This window comes from Rissa tridactyla, chromosome 1, assembly GCF_028500815.1.
Source record: "Rissa tridactyla isolate bRisTri1 chromosome 1, bRisTri1.patW.cur.20221130, whole genome shotgun sequence".
NCBI lineage: Eukaryota > Metazoa > Chordata > Aves > Charadriiformes > Laridae > Rissa > Rissa tridactyla.
Window position 1 is genome coordinate 82369302 of NC_071466.1, and position 18309 is coordinate 82387610.

The 18309-nt window shown below is 40.5% G+C and overlaps 1 protein-coding gene across 5 annotated transcripts in view; it reads left to right on the top strand.

Moving 5' to 3' along the window:
• Positions 1-15277, top strand: part of TBL1X (transducin beta like 1 X-linked) — a 201529-nt gene extending 186252 nt beyond the window's left edge. For all 5 annotated transcript variants that reach the window (XM_054211006.1, XM_054211034.1, XM_054211024.1 and 2 more), the window contains 7 exons: positions 1365-1425; positions 5620-5741; positions 7205-7279; positions 10005-10132; positions 11306-11471; positions 11994-12095; positions 14724-15277. In XM_054211006.1, coding sequence (XP_054066981.1) covers positions 1365-1425; positions 5620-5741; positions 7205-7279; positions 10005-10132; positions 11306-11471; positions 11994-12095; positions 14724-14750 — 681 coding nt within the window. In that variant the 3' untranslated portion in view covers positions 14751-15277. The remainder of the gene's footprint in view (positions 1-1364; positions 1426-5619; positions 5742-7204; positions 7280-10004; positions 10133-11305; positions 11472-11993; positions 12096-14723) is intronic.
• The last annotated feature ends 3032 nt before the right edge of the window (positions 15278-18309 follow it).

An 18309-nucleotide genomic window follows, 5' to 3' on the forward strand; every position in this document is an offset into this window, starting at 1 on the left:
AAAAAAAAACAACTCTACTTGCCCCCTGTGTAAAATTGGTCATAAACGTTTCTCAGTTAAGGAAAGCACTGTTTCCACTACTTATGTTTATAATTTCATCGATTGACTATTTCCAGGAAGGAAATTATCTTAACGATACTTGACCTTTTAGTTTATCTAATTATTGAAACACTTGTATTTGAATAAAATAGATAGTACTTCCTATGCAAATATGCAAAAAAATGGTAGTTCTGAACTCCAAATCAAGCAAAACATGGTAGTTTCAGCTGCATGCGTAATAGAGATTAAAATGAACAGATGACTGATGATGATGAGCACAAATCCATTAAAACTGAAACTGGAAAGTACACAGCATTCATCTTGCCTAACTTTTGATGTCTACAAAATTAGACATCCTTGGCTTCCCTTGAAAAATTGGGAGAGAAAAATGGCGCTTCCAAGTTGGTTGTATGGCCAAGATGAGTTGTATGGCCTGTGTTGCAGTGAGCTGCCCTGATAGTGCTCCTCTCCAGCAACTGACAGAGGGAGTCTAGGGAAACCAGCTCAGGCTTGTACATCTGTTTTGTATGCTAGATGAATCCCTATATTTTCACATACTTGTGAAAATGGGAATTTAGTTTTATTTGTTTTAATACTGGCTTATATTCAGCTACGCTTGTCTCCCAATCGTAGTTCCATTTTTCTGCCAAACATGTTCCCAATAACAGCAGTGATTCTTTAGATGATCCATTGCCAGCAAGATGAGGCATCCTTCATTTATTTTCTGGAAGCATATACTCCCAATACATTGACAATTCACTCACAAGGTGGTATTGAACTCCACAGGGTAGCTGCTGACATGTGCTGTGAGTATGGATTAAACCTGTAGTAAGCAAATTACACTTCTGTCTGTCCCACCACAGTGGCAAGAAATGATATGTACTCTGCTGCTAAATAAACATTTCACTTGGTGGTTTAATTGTTAGAAATGTAGTATCGCGTAGTTTTGGAATAGAATTCAGTTTGCATCTTTGAAAAGGGGAAAAAGTCCTCTTTGAAGAAGGTAACTGAAACAGCTGTAACAAAATGTGTATTAAAAATGTGTACTGCTGTCATCTAACATCATTCAGACAGAATATGCCCATCCTTAGTAGTTATAGTACTTCATGTAGGGGTGATACTTCCTTATCTGCACTTAGATTATTATTTTGTAATGTTTGGAAGTGATTTCTGTTTTTTCAGCTGTTCAGCACACAAGGCTCTCTGCAGTCAATAATTTTATCAGTCCATCTTTTAGAATTGCTCCTCAGTGAGGGTGCTTTCTGTTTGTTTTCTCTGAGCTGAGCAGTCACTAATCTTTTTTTCCCCCCTTCTTTCGGATGCAGACAACAATAATCTGGGATGCTCACACAGGAGAAGCTAAACAGCAGTTTCCTTTCCATTCAGGTAATTTCTGCATAACACCTGTTGGTAAAATGAAATGCAGTTTGTAATTTTGTCAATGTAATTTATCCTTTTGTAAAAACCTATCTGCCAGAGAGAAGTTTGAACCAAGTTTTTTTGTGCTTTAACTATCCTGTGTATCATGGCTTATGGGTTTATTCTTTTTGCAGAAAGACTGGGTTCTGTGAGAATCAGCTTTGAAAGTCAAACTGATTCTAGGAAAGGATTTATACACCAGCCATGTCTACCTAGCTGAATGATTCTGTCACTATCTATGAGCTTGAATAGTACCAAGTGGTGATTTATGAAGACACTTTTTGGTGGAAATGTCTTCCACTCTTTCTGCTCCTGTTGCAATGAAGCTGACTTGAGACAGAAGCAAATGGATCTCCCATGTGCATTCACCACTGAAAGCATGAAAATCCTCAGGAATTTCTTAACTTTTAATTTTGACTTGAAGTTCTTCAGTATTTTTTTTTCTCTGATTATCAGAAGTCAATTGCCAACCTTGAGTTTCAAAATCTCGCTGCACCAAAACTTTACGTGGATGGTTGTTCATAGACTTGATCTGCTTCAAGAAGACAGCAGATGTCACAGATACTAAGTAATCTTGAGCAACAGGCAATCATTGACATAATCTTAAATTTACTTGAGACCAGACTTGTAAGATGATGACTGAATTCATGATCCAAACTGGATAAGTTGTCACAGTGAAGTATTTTTAAGGGACATAGTCAAACTGAGTTTAAAACCACCAAAATATTCCAGATTCTGATGCTAGAAATGTTCATCTTCCTGTGTGCTCACTGTAACTAATAATTTTTTTAATACAGCAGGCTTTCACAAGGTGCTTAATGGTGTTTAAAAACATGTATTTTACTACTCATTTTCAAACGTTAAGTTGCACAAGCTTTTCGCCTCAATTTCTAGTTTTCTCATTCTCACATTTTCACATATGTTACAAGTATGCAAGAGCAATTGAAGTGGTTATTGAACAGAAGACAAAAAGTATGTCCATGCACACAGCAGATCCATACTCTGCATTTTGTCACTCATCTTCTTGCTTATTAATTCAGCTGTCAGTTTGAAGGAGCCAGTGTCTGCTGACAGATTTTCTCACTGTGGCATTTATTTATCTATCGTAACTGTTCCACAAAAGCAAACTATGCACTGTATAGTGATGTAGTTAATGAAACACTTAAGCCTTTTAATCCCTAACTATTGATCTAAGTTGTTGCAGATTCAGAACTTTCAGAATCATGTTCACTGATGCGTAGCTGTCTTAGCAATGATGTACGTCAAGGACATATCACTCCATTCCCCTTTTAGCTAGTTGAAAACTTAACTATGTCTTGCAGTGCAGTATGCCAGTGTCCATCTACATTCATACATTTTTTAAAAATTCTTTTTTACATGTGCTGTTTGTCTTTGGACCATAAGACACGATTGAATTGGGGATGTGGAGAGGCTAATTATTTTTTTTTTTATTATTATTTCACATATGTTTTCACAGGGAAGTAAAGCAATTCGTTGTTAAGGAAACTGTTGATAGGCCAAAAGCATATGTACAACAATAAGCCCTTTAAAATCAGTTGGAGCCTTTGTCCTCACAGAAGTTTAAAGCTACAAAGACCGTGTCCTTCTTACATCACTCACTCACCAGAACAAAGTAACAGCAGTTTCCTTACCGTATCTGGAATCTGAAAATCTTGTCTACACTAGGATGAAAGGTGGCATTTTAACAATTAAAAGTCTAGTCTAGACAGACTACAGTTCCTTTAACACATAGTTGTGTGGTGTACTTCTTTGCATACTTCTTTGAAGTCCAGAGATAGTTAGCCTGACAATAACATAAATTTTTTACTCTCGGCTGCTTTACAACAGCTTGTTTAGTTTACAGCCATATGGACAAAACTGTCATGTTAAAATAAAGAAGTAAAGGAAGATTCTTTCGTCTAGGCCTTGAAGGCCTCTTTAGCACTGATGTTCCCATGTAACTTTAAGGTTTTATGGTCCAAATATGTAACTATGTGGATAAGTAGCTTCTACGGTTTCATTATTCTTTGCAAAATTATGAGTCATCATAGGGCATTTGATCAAAATATGTGTTCACGAAGCTTATTTCTTTAAGGCGGAGTGGAATAATCCAGTTTTCACATCTAGTGATAGATGCAGACTGATGTCTATGCATGCAGGAACAAATTGGTTAAGTGATACAATAAAAAGCATTTGTATGACCCAGTTTTAGACATCTAAGTGCTCTGAATCACTCCCTGCAGAGGCTTAACTCTCTCCACTTCTGAGCTCATAATTCTGAATCACACCTAAATTTGATCAGAAAAAGCTTAAATTAACTGATAATTATTGTAACACTTTTATTGTTGGTATTTATTTTAGCTGTATTTCTTAGGGGTTTGTTGCGGCTTTTATTAGATGATATTCTAATTGTTTTTATGCAATTGGCCAGTATCCTGTGGTTTCGGAGACACTTTGGCAATTTGATTACTTGCATCAAAAACCATGTTTGGTTGTTTTTTCCAGACCATTTTCTGTAGTTACTTATCCAATAAACATATGATTAAATATACCAATAAATGAATCAGTATTAATTATCAACACTCTATGATTCAAATTATGCTGCAGTGCAAATCCATTGCTTTAGGTGCCAGTAGCTCTCAGAAAATTACTTTTCAACTCATACGTTTCATACTAGATATTAGCCCTCAAGGCATATTGCTATTAATGAAGATAGATTTTTGTTTGCTCTGAAACAGTAATATGAAGCTTGCAGCATAAAAATAAAGACAAACAGGCAGTTAGAGAAACAAAATCGTTTTCTGTTTCATGATCCTTATTCATGTTCATTGGAAATCTCAGAAGTAATCAGCCTTCCTCACACAATTTTCCTTTGTATTTCTGCAATTTAGAAATCTCTTGCCTATCACTCAGAATTATTGAGCTTTTTCATTAACATTCTAAAAAATTATTTTTTTTAAACAATTTCAGCCCTCCATGCTCATTTAGGGAGCTACCTGATGATTTGGAACATGACATGGTTCAGTCTCATCTTGCAGTTCATTAAAATTATAGCAGGAAAAAACATACTTAAATATAATAGGCTTGGCAGCATGGATATCTTTTCACCTCTGTATTACAAAATTATTTATCTGAACGTATTTGAATAAGGCATTTCTTGATTTCATTTAAATGCTAAACTTGCATTGTGTTGTTGCAAGCAAAGAGATTCAACTTTGCTTCCTGTATGCTGGTCTTGTTTCTGACACATTTGCTTCTCACAGGAGTGTGCTGAGAATGAAGATTTCTGTATTTTAGCAAGTCTTATGTCATCCTCTGGAGGGCAGCTGAACTCTCTCTTGAGCAAAAAACCAAGCAGCAGTCACACAAACACAAGCAAGCTCTATGTCAGGAGTTCCCTCCTATTCCTGCACATGCTTTCAGTCTCCAGTAACATGCTGTAAAAGGGGTTTTTTTGTTGGTTTTTCCACGCTTTTAGCAAAGCGTGTGTGTTGCACACAGGCACTAGTTAGATGTTCACGTGCTGTCTGTGTACAAAGTTCCATTACTTCAGTCCTAGTTAATATCAAACCCTCTACAGAAACTCTTCCTCTCATTTCAGATGAGCTTTATCAATGTCTCTATCTTAAATCAATCCCCAGCTAAATTAAACTGAAAGTAGATATTATTAATTCACGTGTCTGCAGAGAACGGTAGGTTTTTGTTGGTGGTTGCATAAAGATAGTGCAAAGGATGGTGGTCACCTGCTTCTTCTCCCTCCCGTGTGTTGTGCCTGGCATTCACAGGAACATTTTTTTCTAACCCAGATGAAGTTATCCATGTTTTTTCTGGATTAGTTTCCTTGCTGAGCTGGCTTACAGAGGAATGAATGGTAGAGAAGTGTCCAGCGGGGAGGGTGGAGGCAGATTGTTTTGTCCCCTCTTATGTAACTTTACCCAAAAGATTTTTATAAATAGGTGCCATACAGAGCATCCAGATTACCCACTCCAAGAGAAAAAATAATTTGTGCCCTTGTGGCTGTCCCTGTCATCCCGGTAACTGGTTGTAGGTGACTAGTTTTTAGTCTGTTTGATCCAGACGTGTGACGGGAGGAAAATTATTTGGGATGACTGTTTCTTTGCTGTGTTCCTTGATGTTCTTTCCATTGTTTGTACTTCACAGCTCCTGCTCTGGATGTAGACTGGCAGAACAACACTACTTTTGCCTCCTGCAGCACTGACATGTGCATTCATGTATGCAGACTTGGCTGTGATCGTCCTGTTAAAACCTTCCAAGGACACACAGTAAGTTTAAGAAGTCCAAAATGTTAGTGATAAAGTCACAGCAGCATGTTAAGATGACAGCAGAAGATGTGTTTGCAGGGTGTGTTCTAGCACCAAAGTTGTTACATCCCATTGCTTTCCTAAAAGCATATTCCTCGGGAGTGACTCACTGCCTGTGAGAAGGGACAGACTGTTCTACATCACCGTAGGAGGCAAAACCTGCAGCTTAAACAGTGAGATTATTTATAAGTAGCATGAGCTGCAGACTCAGGGCACGTTAATAAATACGATTACTTTTTTTCCGCTGGCTTAATTTCCTTTAGTAAATGAGAACTATGAATAAGGAGAGAACAATTTACCTCCAGTCATTGTTCAGTTTTAGAATCAATTTCATCTAATAAGATCTATTTAAGATGTATTTCACCTCTCTTTTCCTGGTGGTATTTAATGACTGTCAAAGGCTAGTTTTTCTAGTTTTCGTTCATGAGAAAACTGCTGTCATATACTGACCTGTAATTTAGATATTAACTTCCAGAACTTGCTGTCTCCCCACTGAGGAGAAGTTGCGCATTTGGAGACCTTTAGCTAGTCTGTGGTTAAACTGATGTTTCATGATAGGTTGTACATTCCTACCAACAGACTGGTGTTTTTCATGATTATATGAAATGTGCCATTTTGCACATGATCTAAATTTTTATTTCAAATATCTGTACAGTTCCTTTTAATTATGACTGAAACATGTAAAATGGATAAAGCAAAATGTAAATGTTTTCCAGGATTATTTTCACTGAGACACTGAGCCAATTTATGTTTTTAAAAAACAATCTTTCCCTTTTTATGAAATGCTTTTTTTCCCCATATGTATGGCCTTCAAAAAAGCACAGAAAACTTACTGATTACCAAGGGGATACAGAAGGCTTACTTAATTACAAAGTGCTATAAAGATTGTTAGAGAAAGCATCGTAAACTATTCAATATTCCATGATGGATTTTATTTGCACATACACCTCTCTTTAGAGAGACCGGCATTGTTGTAGAGCTGCAATACTAAGAATATTAAACTCCACAAAACTTTACATCCCACCGGTATTTTATATTGAAAATTTGTATCTCTGAGATCTGCAGAATATTAACCAAACAAATATCTCCATTTTAGAGATATTAATGCTGTATTGTCAAATCTGTCTGGTTTGGTGGTTTATTTAAATTCTAGCGTATGAAGAAAGGGTAAGAGAGATTTTGTTCCAGAACACATATCAGAAGACCGATTGTGTGTATTGTTCTCAAAATGGTTCCCATTCCTAAATGACTCTTCAATAGCATGTTACAAAAGCAGCACTGCTTTTGTTCACCCCTAAAGCGACCAGGGCTGTAATTTGTGGTTGAACTTGTTGCATGCATAAACCTTGAGTGCCCTCTGCTGGGTGCCCAATACAATGCAGGTAACTGGGATATTTACTTAATAAAATCACTCTTTATTTCAGAACGAGGTTAATGCAATCAAATGGGACCCATCTGGCATGCTACTAGCATCTTGCTCCGATGATATGACATTAAAGGTAATATACTTTCCCTTCCTGCTGTTCAAAAAGTAAAGGCAAAAATTATGTCTATTTTTTAATCTTCTTCAGAATGATGGTACTGTATCTCTTAAAACTCTGCATGAACAATAGTTTCGTTTTGTTCCATATTTCTTAAAGGTAATCTGAAAGATTGAACACAGAGAAGCAGCCACTGGGAACTGAGACATCCCATCCAAATAAGCGTTAAGTGACTGATATGTCACTGTCACAGAATAGTCCTAGTTTAAATATGTGTATGTATATGCATCTGCTTGCCTGTCAACAGAAGCATAATCCCTATGCTTAGAAGCAGTCTATCGGTTACACTTTGGAAAGAATATAAAAACAGTTTTCTTTCCCTTTGGAGTCTTTTTTCTGAAAATAATTTCATTGGAGCCATTTGGTTTTTATTTTTTTTAATAGCCTTGGACTAAGCAATGGGACACGACATATAAATTCAGAGCCCACAAAAAAATCTGAATTGCTCTCTGAAGATCCCTATCTTTATCTCTTCACTGTATAGGAAGCCTAAGGCAGCTGTGCTGCTGATGTACGTACCTCTGTTAGGTGCCTGAAGTTAGAGTCGTAGAATCATAGATTAGTTTTGGTTGGAAGGAACCTTTAAAGGTCACCTAGTCCACCCCCCCTGCAATAAGCAGGGACTTCTTCAACTAGATCAGGTTGCTCAGAGCCCCATCCAACCTGACCTTGAATGTTTCCAGGGATGGGACATCTGCCACCTCTCTGGGCAACCTGGGCCAGTGTCTAAATCTTCCCTCTTTTAGTTTAAAGCCATTACCCCTCTTCCTATCGCAACAGATCCTGCTAAAAAGTCTGTCCCCATCTTTCTTATAAACCCCCTTTAAGTAATGAAAAGCCGCAAAAAGGTCTCCTCGGAGCCTTCTCTTCTCCAGGCTGAACAACCCCGACTCTCTCAGACTGTCCTCAGAGGAGAGATGCTCCAGCTCTCTGATCATTTTCGTGACCTTCCTCTGGACCCATTCCAACAGCCCAAACTCCTCTCCCTCTTATTCTTCTTTCTCAGCCACACTGAATGAAGGCTATGTCCACATAGAAATAACTGTATGTCAGAACAGCAAAGCCCTCGTGCTGAGCTTTTGATTTATACTGGTTCTTTGAGCAAAGCAAACATCCCAGTAAAGATTTGGTTTCATGGATAGAATTGCACCAGTAATACAGGTTTCTTATAGTATAGTTGTGTTAATTAATTAAGGCTCATACCTCTTTCCGTTGCTGATTGACACAGCTAAAGTAAGAGATGTTTCTAGCGTGCGCACAGCCTATGTATAAGACCTGAAACTGAGAGCAGCAAATCTTGTAGTTAATAGCTAAGTGAACATCAGCTTTATGAATGTTTCCTCTTCGTAGGTAGCCTGAGTTCTGCTCAGTTCTCCTCTGTCTTTGCCACATACCCACTCAGTTTTTCATCCCTCTGGATTCTAAATGTATTATTTCAAACTGTTCACAGACTGAAAATTTACAGAAAATAGGGGTAGAAGACACTGAAAGAGAGCACTTTGTCTGTTATGCTGCCACAAAGCAGCATTATAGGAACCAGTACTGCTTTGCTTAAACATCGTGACCCAGTGGTAGCACATTTTTCTGGTACCCGGTTGCGTGCAGTGTTTTAAAAAACCCTCTGGCTTCGTGTTGTTGGTGTCAGTTCAAATTTCTGACCACTGAATTTGACACAAGAGGTAATGTTTCGCTATCTGCGGCCTTGTCTGTTTTTAAAAATTTTCAGTGGTGGAGACTGCAAATCCTTTTCAGGCAATTATTATTCTTTTTCCTTTGGAGATCAGTCCTCTCTGGCTTCTTTTTTTTTTTTCTCTTTTTTTGGAGTTCTTGATATTTTCCTAAAACTTCTTGGAAAATGTTGCCTGTTAGCTGTAGAACATGGCTAAGCTTTGTGTAACATTTCCAAAACCAGATTCGGGTACGCTGATGAAAATTTGGCATAAGAGCACATCATTTCCAACATCATAAGTGCAGACTTATAACAAGTGAGTTAAATCATTGCTACATTTTTGGTATCTCTCTGAAACTGACTGACTAAATTTGTGTTATTTTCCCTGCTGTGAATTAGCTTCATCTTGTTTTCTCAGTTAGCTGAAGAAAAGGTCTAGTAAATTACCTGTCATCTATGTTGAGCATATTCTTTGTCTCATTCTGAAGTATTTGGCCATGTAACAGTGCATAAGTAGCTGATCTTGTTCCATTGTCTGTGCTGTTAAAAGCATCAGGAAAACAAATGGAGTGAGGAGCAGAAGGAAAATTTGATGAGGCTCTTGACTGGCATAAGAGAAAATTATTAGGTTCTAAACAGTTATTGAAACTTTATTTTCATTCTTTAAATGACAGCTATTACAATGGGTGACAAAGTTAAATTTCTCTAAATGGAGTAACTTAAGTTTCTGTATGAAAATACAGTTTCAGGCCATGGGCAGTACAGCAACTATTTAGTTCTTCTTATCTATTGAATAAATACTATTAAATGTGTAGCTCTTTCCCCTAATAGGGTTATTCTAACGTGTGTGCACTGTAGGTGCCAAACTGCTGCATTAATAAACTAAATTATGTTTATATGTATGCATGCGTGTCGAGATCTTAAGTAAAGGTTAAGAATAACATAGAACTGAATTCAGCTGAGAAGAGATTAGTAATGTTGCTATTTTTCCCCTTCATAATTACTTTGACTTAGATTTGGAGTATGAAGCAAGATACCTGTGTACATGATCTTCAGGCTCACAGCAAAGAGATTTATACTATCAAATGGAGTCCTACAGGACCAGGCACCAGCAACCCAAACTCCAACATCATGTTAGCAAGGTAAAAAACATACCTCTTTCTGTTGCCTTCCGAGAAGAAGGATCATCTTTCTAACATGTAACTCTACTGTCACCTTGCCGTTAGTCTTCCTGCAGACAGTTCCAGTAAAAAAAGTATCTGTGTTTGTAAATAAGGGGCATGGATACAAAGGGAGAGGAATCATATTTGAAAAAGGAAGCAGAAAAAGAAGGAAAACAGAGTCATATGATATTTAACTTTTCAGCTGTATTGATAAAAGGATTGTAAATTTGGCATTGCACCTTCACATCTGACATCTGCTTGTTATGAATGAAAGTATTTAATGAGATAGATGGCAGCCCACTCAGCTGGTTGTAATGTGCTCTAACCAGGGTCATGCAACTCACCTGGGCAGATACTGGCAATTTTTATAGCCCTATTAACTAACAGACAAAAGCTTGGGTAATCTTTGAAATTCCACTTGAAAATCTGTTCAAAATTCTTCTTTGCATTTAGAAAATAAGTTTACTTGTAGAATGCCAAGTGATGGTAGTACCATGGGGTTATCAAGTCAGTTCATGGTGTATTCAGTTTGGGGAGGAGTTTTATCAAAGCTGTTTTATTTATTTTAGTCCTTAGTCTGGAAGTGGAAAGGGAAGAAGAACTTTCCTTTCTTGGAGTTATTCTTTTGATACTATTTTTAATACCAGTTATTTCCCTTGCCTTTTTCTAAGACCACAGTTTGGGATTTAGACGGATTGTAACAAAAAACATGATGGAAACAAAGTGAAAAGAATCACAGTTCTAGAGAATTACAGAATGCTAATTCATTAAATAATGCAAATCCATTAGGAATAAGATTTCTCTGGAACCATTTACCCTATTAATGACTGTGTGTTTTACCTTCCTGAATAATATCAGGTAGAATCTCAAAAAACAGGAGCTTGGTGTTTCTAGGGCTAGCTAGTGATCTGATCCTGTGTACAGCAGGATGCTGCTGAGATAAACTCAAAGGCTCCACATACAAGAACTCAGTTTGGTAGATACAGTTCTTGTCAGGGCTATAGTGAATATTAGCTTTTCTGTTCGGAGCATTATTTCTTGCTTAGCCAAGGAAAAAACCTTGTGTTATTCTCTTAAAACCTTTACATTATCAAACCAGAAATCGATTAACACTCAAATTAAGACATGCTTGTGATTGAATGCTTCTTGCAGTGCGTCGTTTGATTCCACTGTTCGGCTGTGGGACGTTGACCGAGGAGTCTGCATCCATACGTTAACAAAACATCAAGAGCCTGTCTACAGTGTAGCTTTTAGTCCTGACGGAAAATATCTAGCCAGTGGGTCCTTTGACAAATGTGTCCATATATGGAATACTCAGGTACTGTTTTGCTTCATGTGAAGCACATCTGTTTTAAATGACACATTAATAGGAAAAGCTTAAATGGAAAATGTATGTACCTCTAGCATATGACCTGCCAACCAAGGTGAAGCTGATTGTATTGGCTGGTACAAATCCCGGCATAACAGTTGAGTCACTCAGGTGAAGTGAGGTGACTGTCCAGAACATTTCTGCTCAGGCTTCATTGTATGCTAAAACACTAGCATGCATGGAAATAGATTTATTCTGGATATTCACAGCCTGAATTAACAGCAAACTTTAGAAAAGACCACCTCAGCGTAACTCCCCAGGACAAAAACCGATGTCCGAGAGTCCTCTTGTAGATTGCTTTCTGGAGGAGCCCGTTTCTCATTCATTTACCTTATGGAGTTGACCATAGTTGGGTGATGTGAATAGACCCCCCCTCGCCACCACTCTCTTCTTTTTAATGTAGTGCCATGTGACAAAGGAAAAGAAGGGGAACTTCTGTATCAAATATTTGTATGCTGTTTTGCTTTGTAGAGTGGAACTCTAGTACATAGCTACCGAGGCACCGGGGGCATCTTTGAAGTCTGCTGGAATGCTAGAGGAGACAAAGTGGGAGCAAGCGCATCAGACGGATCGGTAAGGAGCTTTACACATTGTAAATGTCGAGTGGAGATTACTCTTCTGGAGACTGTCAACAAAAAACCATACGTGCCATACTGCCTTCTCTGGGCAGAGCTGAAGGGGAGACAGTTCAAGACAGAAATAAGTATATGGAGTATATTTTAAATGCTCCTGCTTTGGAAGGTTTTGAATACTAGGAGGTGGTGTTCCTATTGGAAATGAAGTATGCTTGTGGAATAGGTGAATGTTACTAAAGATGGGAATGCCTTTTAAATACCTATTTGATAACAGCAGTAGTGTTATTTCTATCATTATTTAACTCGTCTGCAAATTTTTAATGAAGGTCACAGCAACCAACTCACTAATAAACAGTTGTCCTGGGGCTTTCTAAGTTTTATCCCACAGAAGTTTACCGTTGAATAGTTCTAAAAGAGGAAGTTTTCAGCACAATGCCCAAAGATTTCATTGCATGGTAAAGGAGAAATATTGCTGGAGAGACCATGATTATTCATTACTATTTTTACCGTTAATGTTGCTTCAAAAAAATTGCAATTGTAGCATGATCAGCTTGTGAAGGACACACAGATATTATAGAATCATAGAATCTTCATGGTTGGAAGGGACCTTTGAGATCATCGAGTCCAACCAAACAACCTACAATCTCTGCCACTAGAGCATGCCCTGAAGTGCCACATCTAGATGTTTCTTAAACATCTCTAGGGATGGTGACTCAACCACCTCCCTGGGCAGGCTGTTCCAGTGCCTGACCACTCTTTCAGGAAAGTAATTCTTCCTAATATCTAATCTAAACCTCCCCTGCTGCAGCTTCAGACCATTTCCTCTGGTCCTGTCATTATTCACCTGGGAGAAGAGGCCAACACCCACCTCTCTCCAACCTCCTTTCAGGTAGTTGTAGAGGGCAATGAGGTCTCCCCTCAGCCTCCTCTCCTCCAAGCTAAACATGCCCAGCTCCCTCAGCCTCTCCTCATATGACCTGGTCTCCAGACCCCTCACCAGCCTGGTAGCTCTCCTCTGGACACGCTCCAGCACTTCACTGTCCCTCTTGTACAGAGGGGCCCAGAACTGAACACAGGACTCGAGGTGAGGCCTCACCAGTGCCGAGTACAGAGGCACGATGACTTCCCTACTCCTGCTGGCCATGCTATTCCTGATACAAGCCAGGATGCTGTTGGCCTTCTTGGCCACCTGGGCACACTGCTGGCTCATGTTAAGCTGGCCGTCCACCAGCACCCCCAGGTCCTTTTCTGCCGGCCAGCTTTCCAGCCACTCTTCCCCAAGCCTGTAGCGTTGCTTGGGGTTGTTGTGACCGAAATGCAGGACCCGGCACTTGGCCTTATTAAACCTCATACAGTTGCCCTTGGCCCATCCAGCCAGCCTGTCCAGGTCCCTCTGTAGAGCCTTCCTACCCTCAAGCAGATCAACACTCCCACCTAGTTTGGTGTTGTCTGCAAACTTACTGAGGGTCCACTCAATCCCCTCATCCAGATCATTCATAAAGATATTAAACAAAACCGGCCCCAAAACTGAGCCCTGAGGGACACCACTGGTGACCGGCCGCCAAGAGGATTTCACCCCATTAATCACAACTCTCTGGGCACGGCCATCCAGCCAGTTTTTAACCCAGCGAAGAGTACACTTGTCTATGCCATGATTCGCCAGCTTCTCCAGGAGAATGCTGTGGGGGACAGTGTCAAAGGCCTTACCAAAGTCCAGATAGACAACGTCCACAGCCTTCCCTGCGTCCAGAAGGCGGATCACATGGTCATAGAAAGAGATCAGGTTGGTTAAGCGGGACCTCCCTTTCCTAAACCCATGCTGGCTGGCCCTGATCCCTTGGCTGCCCTGCACTTGCCGTGAGAGCTCACTCAAGATGATCCTCTCCATGATCTTTCCTGGTACCGAGGTCAGGCTGACAGGCCTGTGGTTCCCCGGATCCTCCTTCCGACCCTTCTTGTAGATGGGCGTCACATTAGCCGCCCTCCAGTCATCAATTATGTCACATAATGTCTAGTCATCATTATGACTGCGTTCTACAGCTTTTTAAAATGACTTTTCTACATGGTGGCTGGCATAACTACTTTAGAGTGGTATTTTTTAACTAGTTTTAACAAAGGGTACACCTACGACATGATTCAGTTGCTTGAGCTTAGTTGTGCATTTGAGATGGTGCCGTGCCTGGCTTCCAGCTGCTGCTCCAAATGGGCACGTGTCCGCGCTAGGTCCTGTGTCGTGCCTAGTGGGCCTATGCATCTATTTTGGATATATTTCAGAAGTGGAGCTGGACACTGTATTCAGACAACTAAATAGAGCCCATAGTCTTATCTGGGATGTGCCACCAAAATGTTTGTTTGTAATCCAATTAAATTGGATTTATTGGATAAATTGGATAAATTAAATTTAGCCCAGCTAAATTTTAAATGTACAGCTTTGACTTGGGTTTCCTCACACATCGGGTTGCTCCCTTGCTTGTGCGCATGTAAACAGGTAGTTGAGACAGGCTGATCTGATGCCGGGGAGTATAACGTACAGCTGGCTGGGCGGCCTGTGTACGGAGCCATATATGAATAGGGCTTCCACATCACCTTCAGAAATGGTTCTTAATGCCGAGTCTTTTCTCTCCAGGTTTGTGTTCTAGATCTGCGGAAGTAAAAGTGAAACGTTTTAGAAGAAATTTCAAATGGACCAGCAGTGAATGTGTGGGGAGAAGCACTCTTCAAAACTATTCTTAACAGCTCCAGAACTGTACGAACTTGAACAAAGTTAGAGTGTACCGTGAAACCAACTCTCCCTGGCCACAGGTGTCTAGTATTTTGTCCGTAACCTTCATCAAGGAGTAAAAACACAGTCACTTCAGAGGGGGAGGGAATGGTTTCTACCTGGAACATTCAGCCTTGGAAGCATGAAGCCACCAGCTAGGCATTGCACTGTTTGGTTTGCGTCTGAGAACTTGCTCTGATGGCTGGGAAAAAAAAGCTGTGCCAAAAAAAATTAATAAAAAAAAAAAGAAAAATGCTGTGATAAACCAAAAGGGAAAAAAAATCCTCCTCCATGCGGTGTTGTATTTTTTCCTTCCAATTTGGACACTACAGTTGCTCTCCCAAAGGACGTTCAAAGACCAGTTTGTACTGATGAAATGCTCAACTTTGTAATCACAACACTTTCTATTTTCTAGACTACTTTTTTTGTTCAGTGGTTTTTCTATCAGCTGGAATATTACAGCCTGGAGGATCCCAGGCTTAGGATGAAACCTTTGTTTTCCTTTTATTTCTCCCTTCCGCTCCCAACTTCTCCTTCCTTGTTTTTCTCCTCTTTCTTCTTGCCCTTTTTTTTTTCTTTTTTCCCTGTATGCCCATAGTAGATGCAGCCAGGTGGACATGACAATGAAAATTTTTGACAGACTGCTTCTCCTCTCTTCTCTCTCTTCCCTTTCCTTTCTTTCTCTCCGTTTAAAAGAAAAAAAAATCCTCCATGCTTCAGATCTTAGCGTCTCAAGGGCACTTTCAGCAAATTGTGTAATAAGTGCTTTATATAAGAATGCAGTGCTGGGGAAGATTTTTACAGGAGAAAGATGACTTTTAACAGAAAGAACCCAGTGTATTTTTGGAAAAAAAATATTTTTTATGTTAAACAGTTTTAAAAGCCTAAAATGGCCACCAAATGTAGACCGGTTGTGTAATTCAAGCAAAAAGAATGACACAGAGTCCAAGGAGCATGAAAGGTGCAGTATCCTTTTTCTCTTCTCTCTGAGAAAGTGTTGTAAGAAAAAAATGCCATTTGATACAACAAATACCAGTCATTTACTAAGAGTCCTCTTCCAGCAGCCGGCCATTTATACAGTCTCATTTCATTTTTGAGGCTGTTTGGCGATGCACGTGTATTAAAAGGGATTCGTAAATTTGAGACTATAAATACAGCATTCATTTTCTTGAGTCCATACTTTCGTTTGTCCTTCGTAACGAGGGGAAAACGATTGTTTATCTTCTTTCCTCTAGCAGTAGCTCAAATGTCATACAGAATGTGGGTTTGGTTGCCCATGGCCGTGCTGAGCAGTGCTGTCCTCCATTACCCAATCCACTCAGCTGTTTCTCTTCCAGAGACTTAATGGGACCACTTGGACCAAGATCTGTTGGCTGCATCTGTCATTGTTGAAGAACGGACCCTTGCCAAGCTGCTCTCCATCCATGGTCAGCACACACCTGGAGGCAGCTCTTCCACTGCATCGGGCAGTCTGTGGTGCTGCTGTCTCCCTCAGCCGTCTGTGTTCTGCATGCTACAAGGAAAGCTCTGGGTCTGCCCAGACAGGTTTAGCCTTGTGGGTGTCCTCACTGCGGTGCTCGGAAGACCACGTAGAACTCTCCATTAGGTGAGGATGTGAAAAAGGATATATAAATTATGTCTCAACATATATACCACAAAGTTACAGTGGGTGAAACGATTGGAAGAATGACAATAAAGACTTCTAACGCACCACCTCTCCACTTTGGACATGATTTCCTCTGCAAACTACGCATCTGCAGGGACGCTACTGAAGACGACATTACTCTAAGAGCAAATGATGGATGCAAAGGATGCGCAGGCAGGGTTTACTGAAAGTGCTGTAAACTATAAGGCAACCTTGGGGTGGTGGCAGCCATTATTTAAAGAAATCCTGAGAACTGGCTGAGTCAAACAGGTGTCCTCCCTAGCCCACAGGCTGGGCTAGGATTTGTAGGAGAGAGAAAACCAAACAAGCGGAGAACCCCCTTAACATCATGTAGTACCTTCCTGCCCAATGTCGCTATTTCTGTAAAACAGGATCTTCCCTTTGATTTGACAGCAGCTGCTGAAGTGGTGATTTGATCTGAGCAAAACCAAAACCAGAGCCCTACTGGTGGTGCGGGACCTGCCAGGCATCATGGCATCATCATGGCATCGTACCTCATTTTTTCTCCTGTGTTTTCCTCTCTTTATGCTTGCATCTGCACAGTATCTTAGTCCTTCCAGTGGAGCCAGCCACTGCCAGCTTCAGCTGCATTTCTTAGATACACATTTGGAAAGGGGAAAAGAATTAAAAGAAATAACTGCTAAAAGGATTACTTAGTCTGGAGATGAAAACAGTTATGTGGATTTTGGTTATTAATGACAGTGAGGCTCGTTTATATCAAAGAATAGGACACTGGAAGGTGTCAAGGCTTATTTTCGGTGTTAAGTGCATTTATGTGTTGGGGTCAGTTTTCTGCTCCAAGAGCATGGGCTGTAGGTGATCACCTGGCAGTTTTGCACTGGTTTATAATGACCACGTGTGCCTACTAATTTAAAGTCACTGCTTTAAAAAAAAAAAAAAAGTACTTGTTTGATGAGAGACTTGAATTTGAATACAAAGCTTTAATGGGGTTTTATAAAGCACGGTTGGGTCGATGATTGGATTGCAATCATTGCGTGTACACGGTTAACTTCCTAAGCTGCTTTTGGGTGGCGTTTCTGAGAATAACACACAGAAGCTCCGTGTCTGCAGGCGGCGCGGATGGGGCCCTGGCCGTACCTCTGTCCCTTGAGTGACACCTGGATAGGCCAGAGCTCAGGATTCAAAGAGATGAGGTTGCTCAGCCCGAGTTCAGCGACGCCACGTGGCTGGCTGGCTGCGCAGCTACTGTAGATAACTCGGCAGTGCCCGCAATGCCTGTTTCTTTCTCCTTTTTCCTTTTTTTAAGTTGTCAGGACACCACCTTACCTCTGCCTTACCTACACGCAGGTGAGAAGCCAAGAGAAACCAAATTTGAAAATCAGCTGGTTTGCAAAGCCTACGCGTGAGAGAGAGCGCTGATCCAGAGAGTTTTTTATACAGACGGTCAGATTTGAAAGCAGCATATGTGAAAAGCTAAAAAATTCACCCTTCTTCCCCTCCCCAAGACCCTGAAGACTGGAAAATCCTCAAAGATACTGTAGTAGAGAGTTTTCAGCTAAGATGAGGGCAGCTATTGGGGAAGGCAGATGTAGTTGCAAAGGTTAATCCCAGCCTAGCAGACTGGTTGCTTCAGGAGACGGGCAGTGGGGAGAGAGAGGCTTTTCCAGGCTGGAGTTCAACCTGGACGTCTCGGCCAAGACCTGCAGAACCGCCCTGGTGGGAGCTCTCGCTTTCCTCCCCCGGCCAGCGCTGCCTTTCTGCGGCTCCCCTGCGACAGAACGGCGTGGAGCGAGAGGCCTGTGGACTTCAGCAGTTTTCTCATAC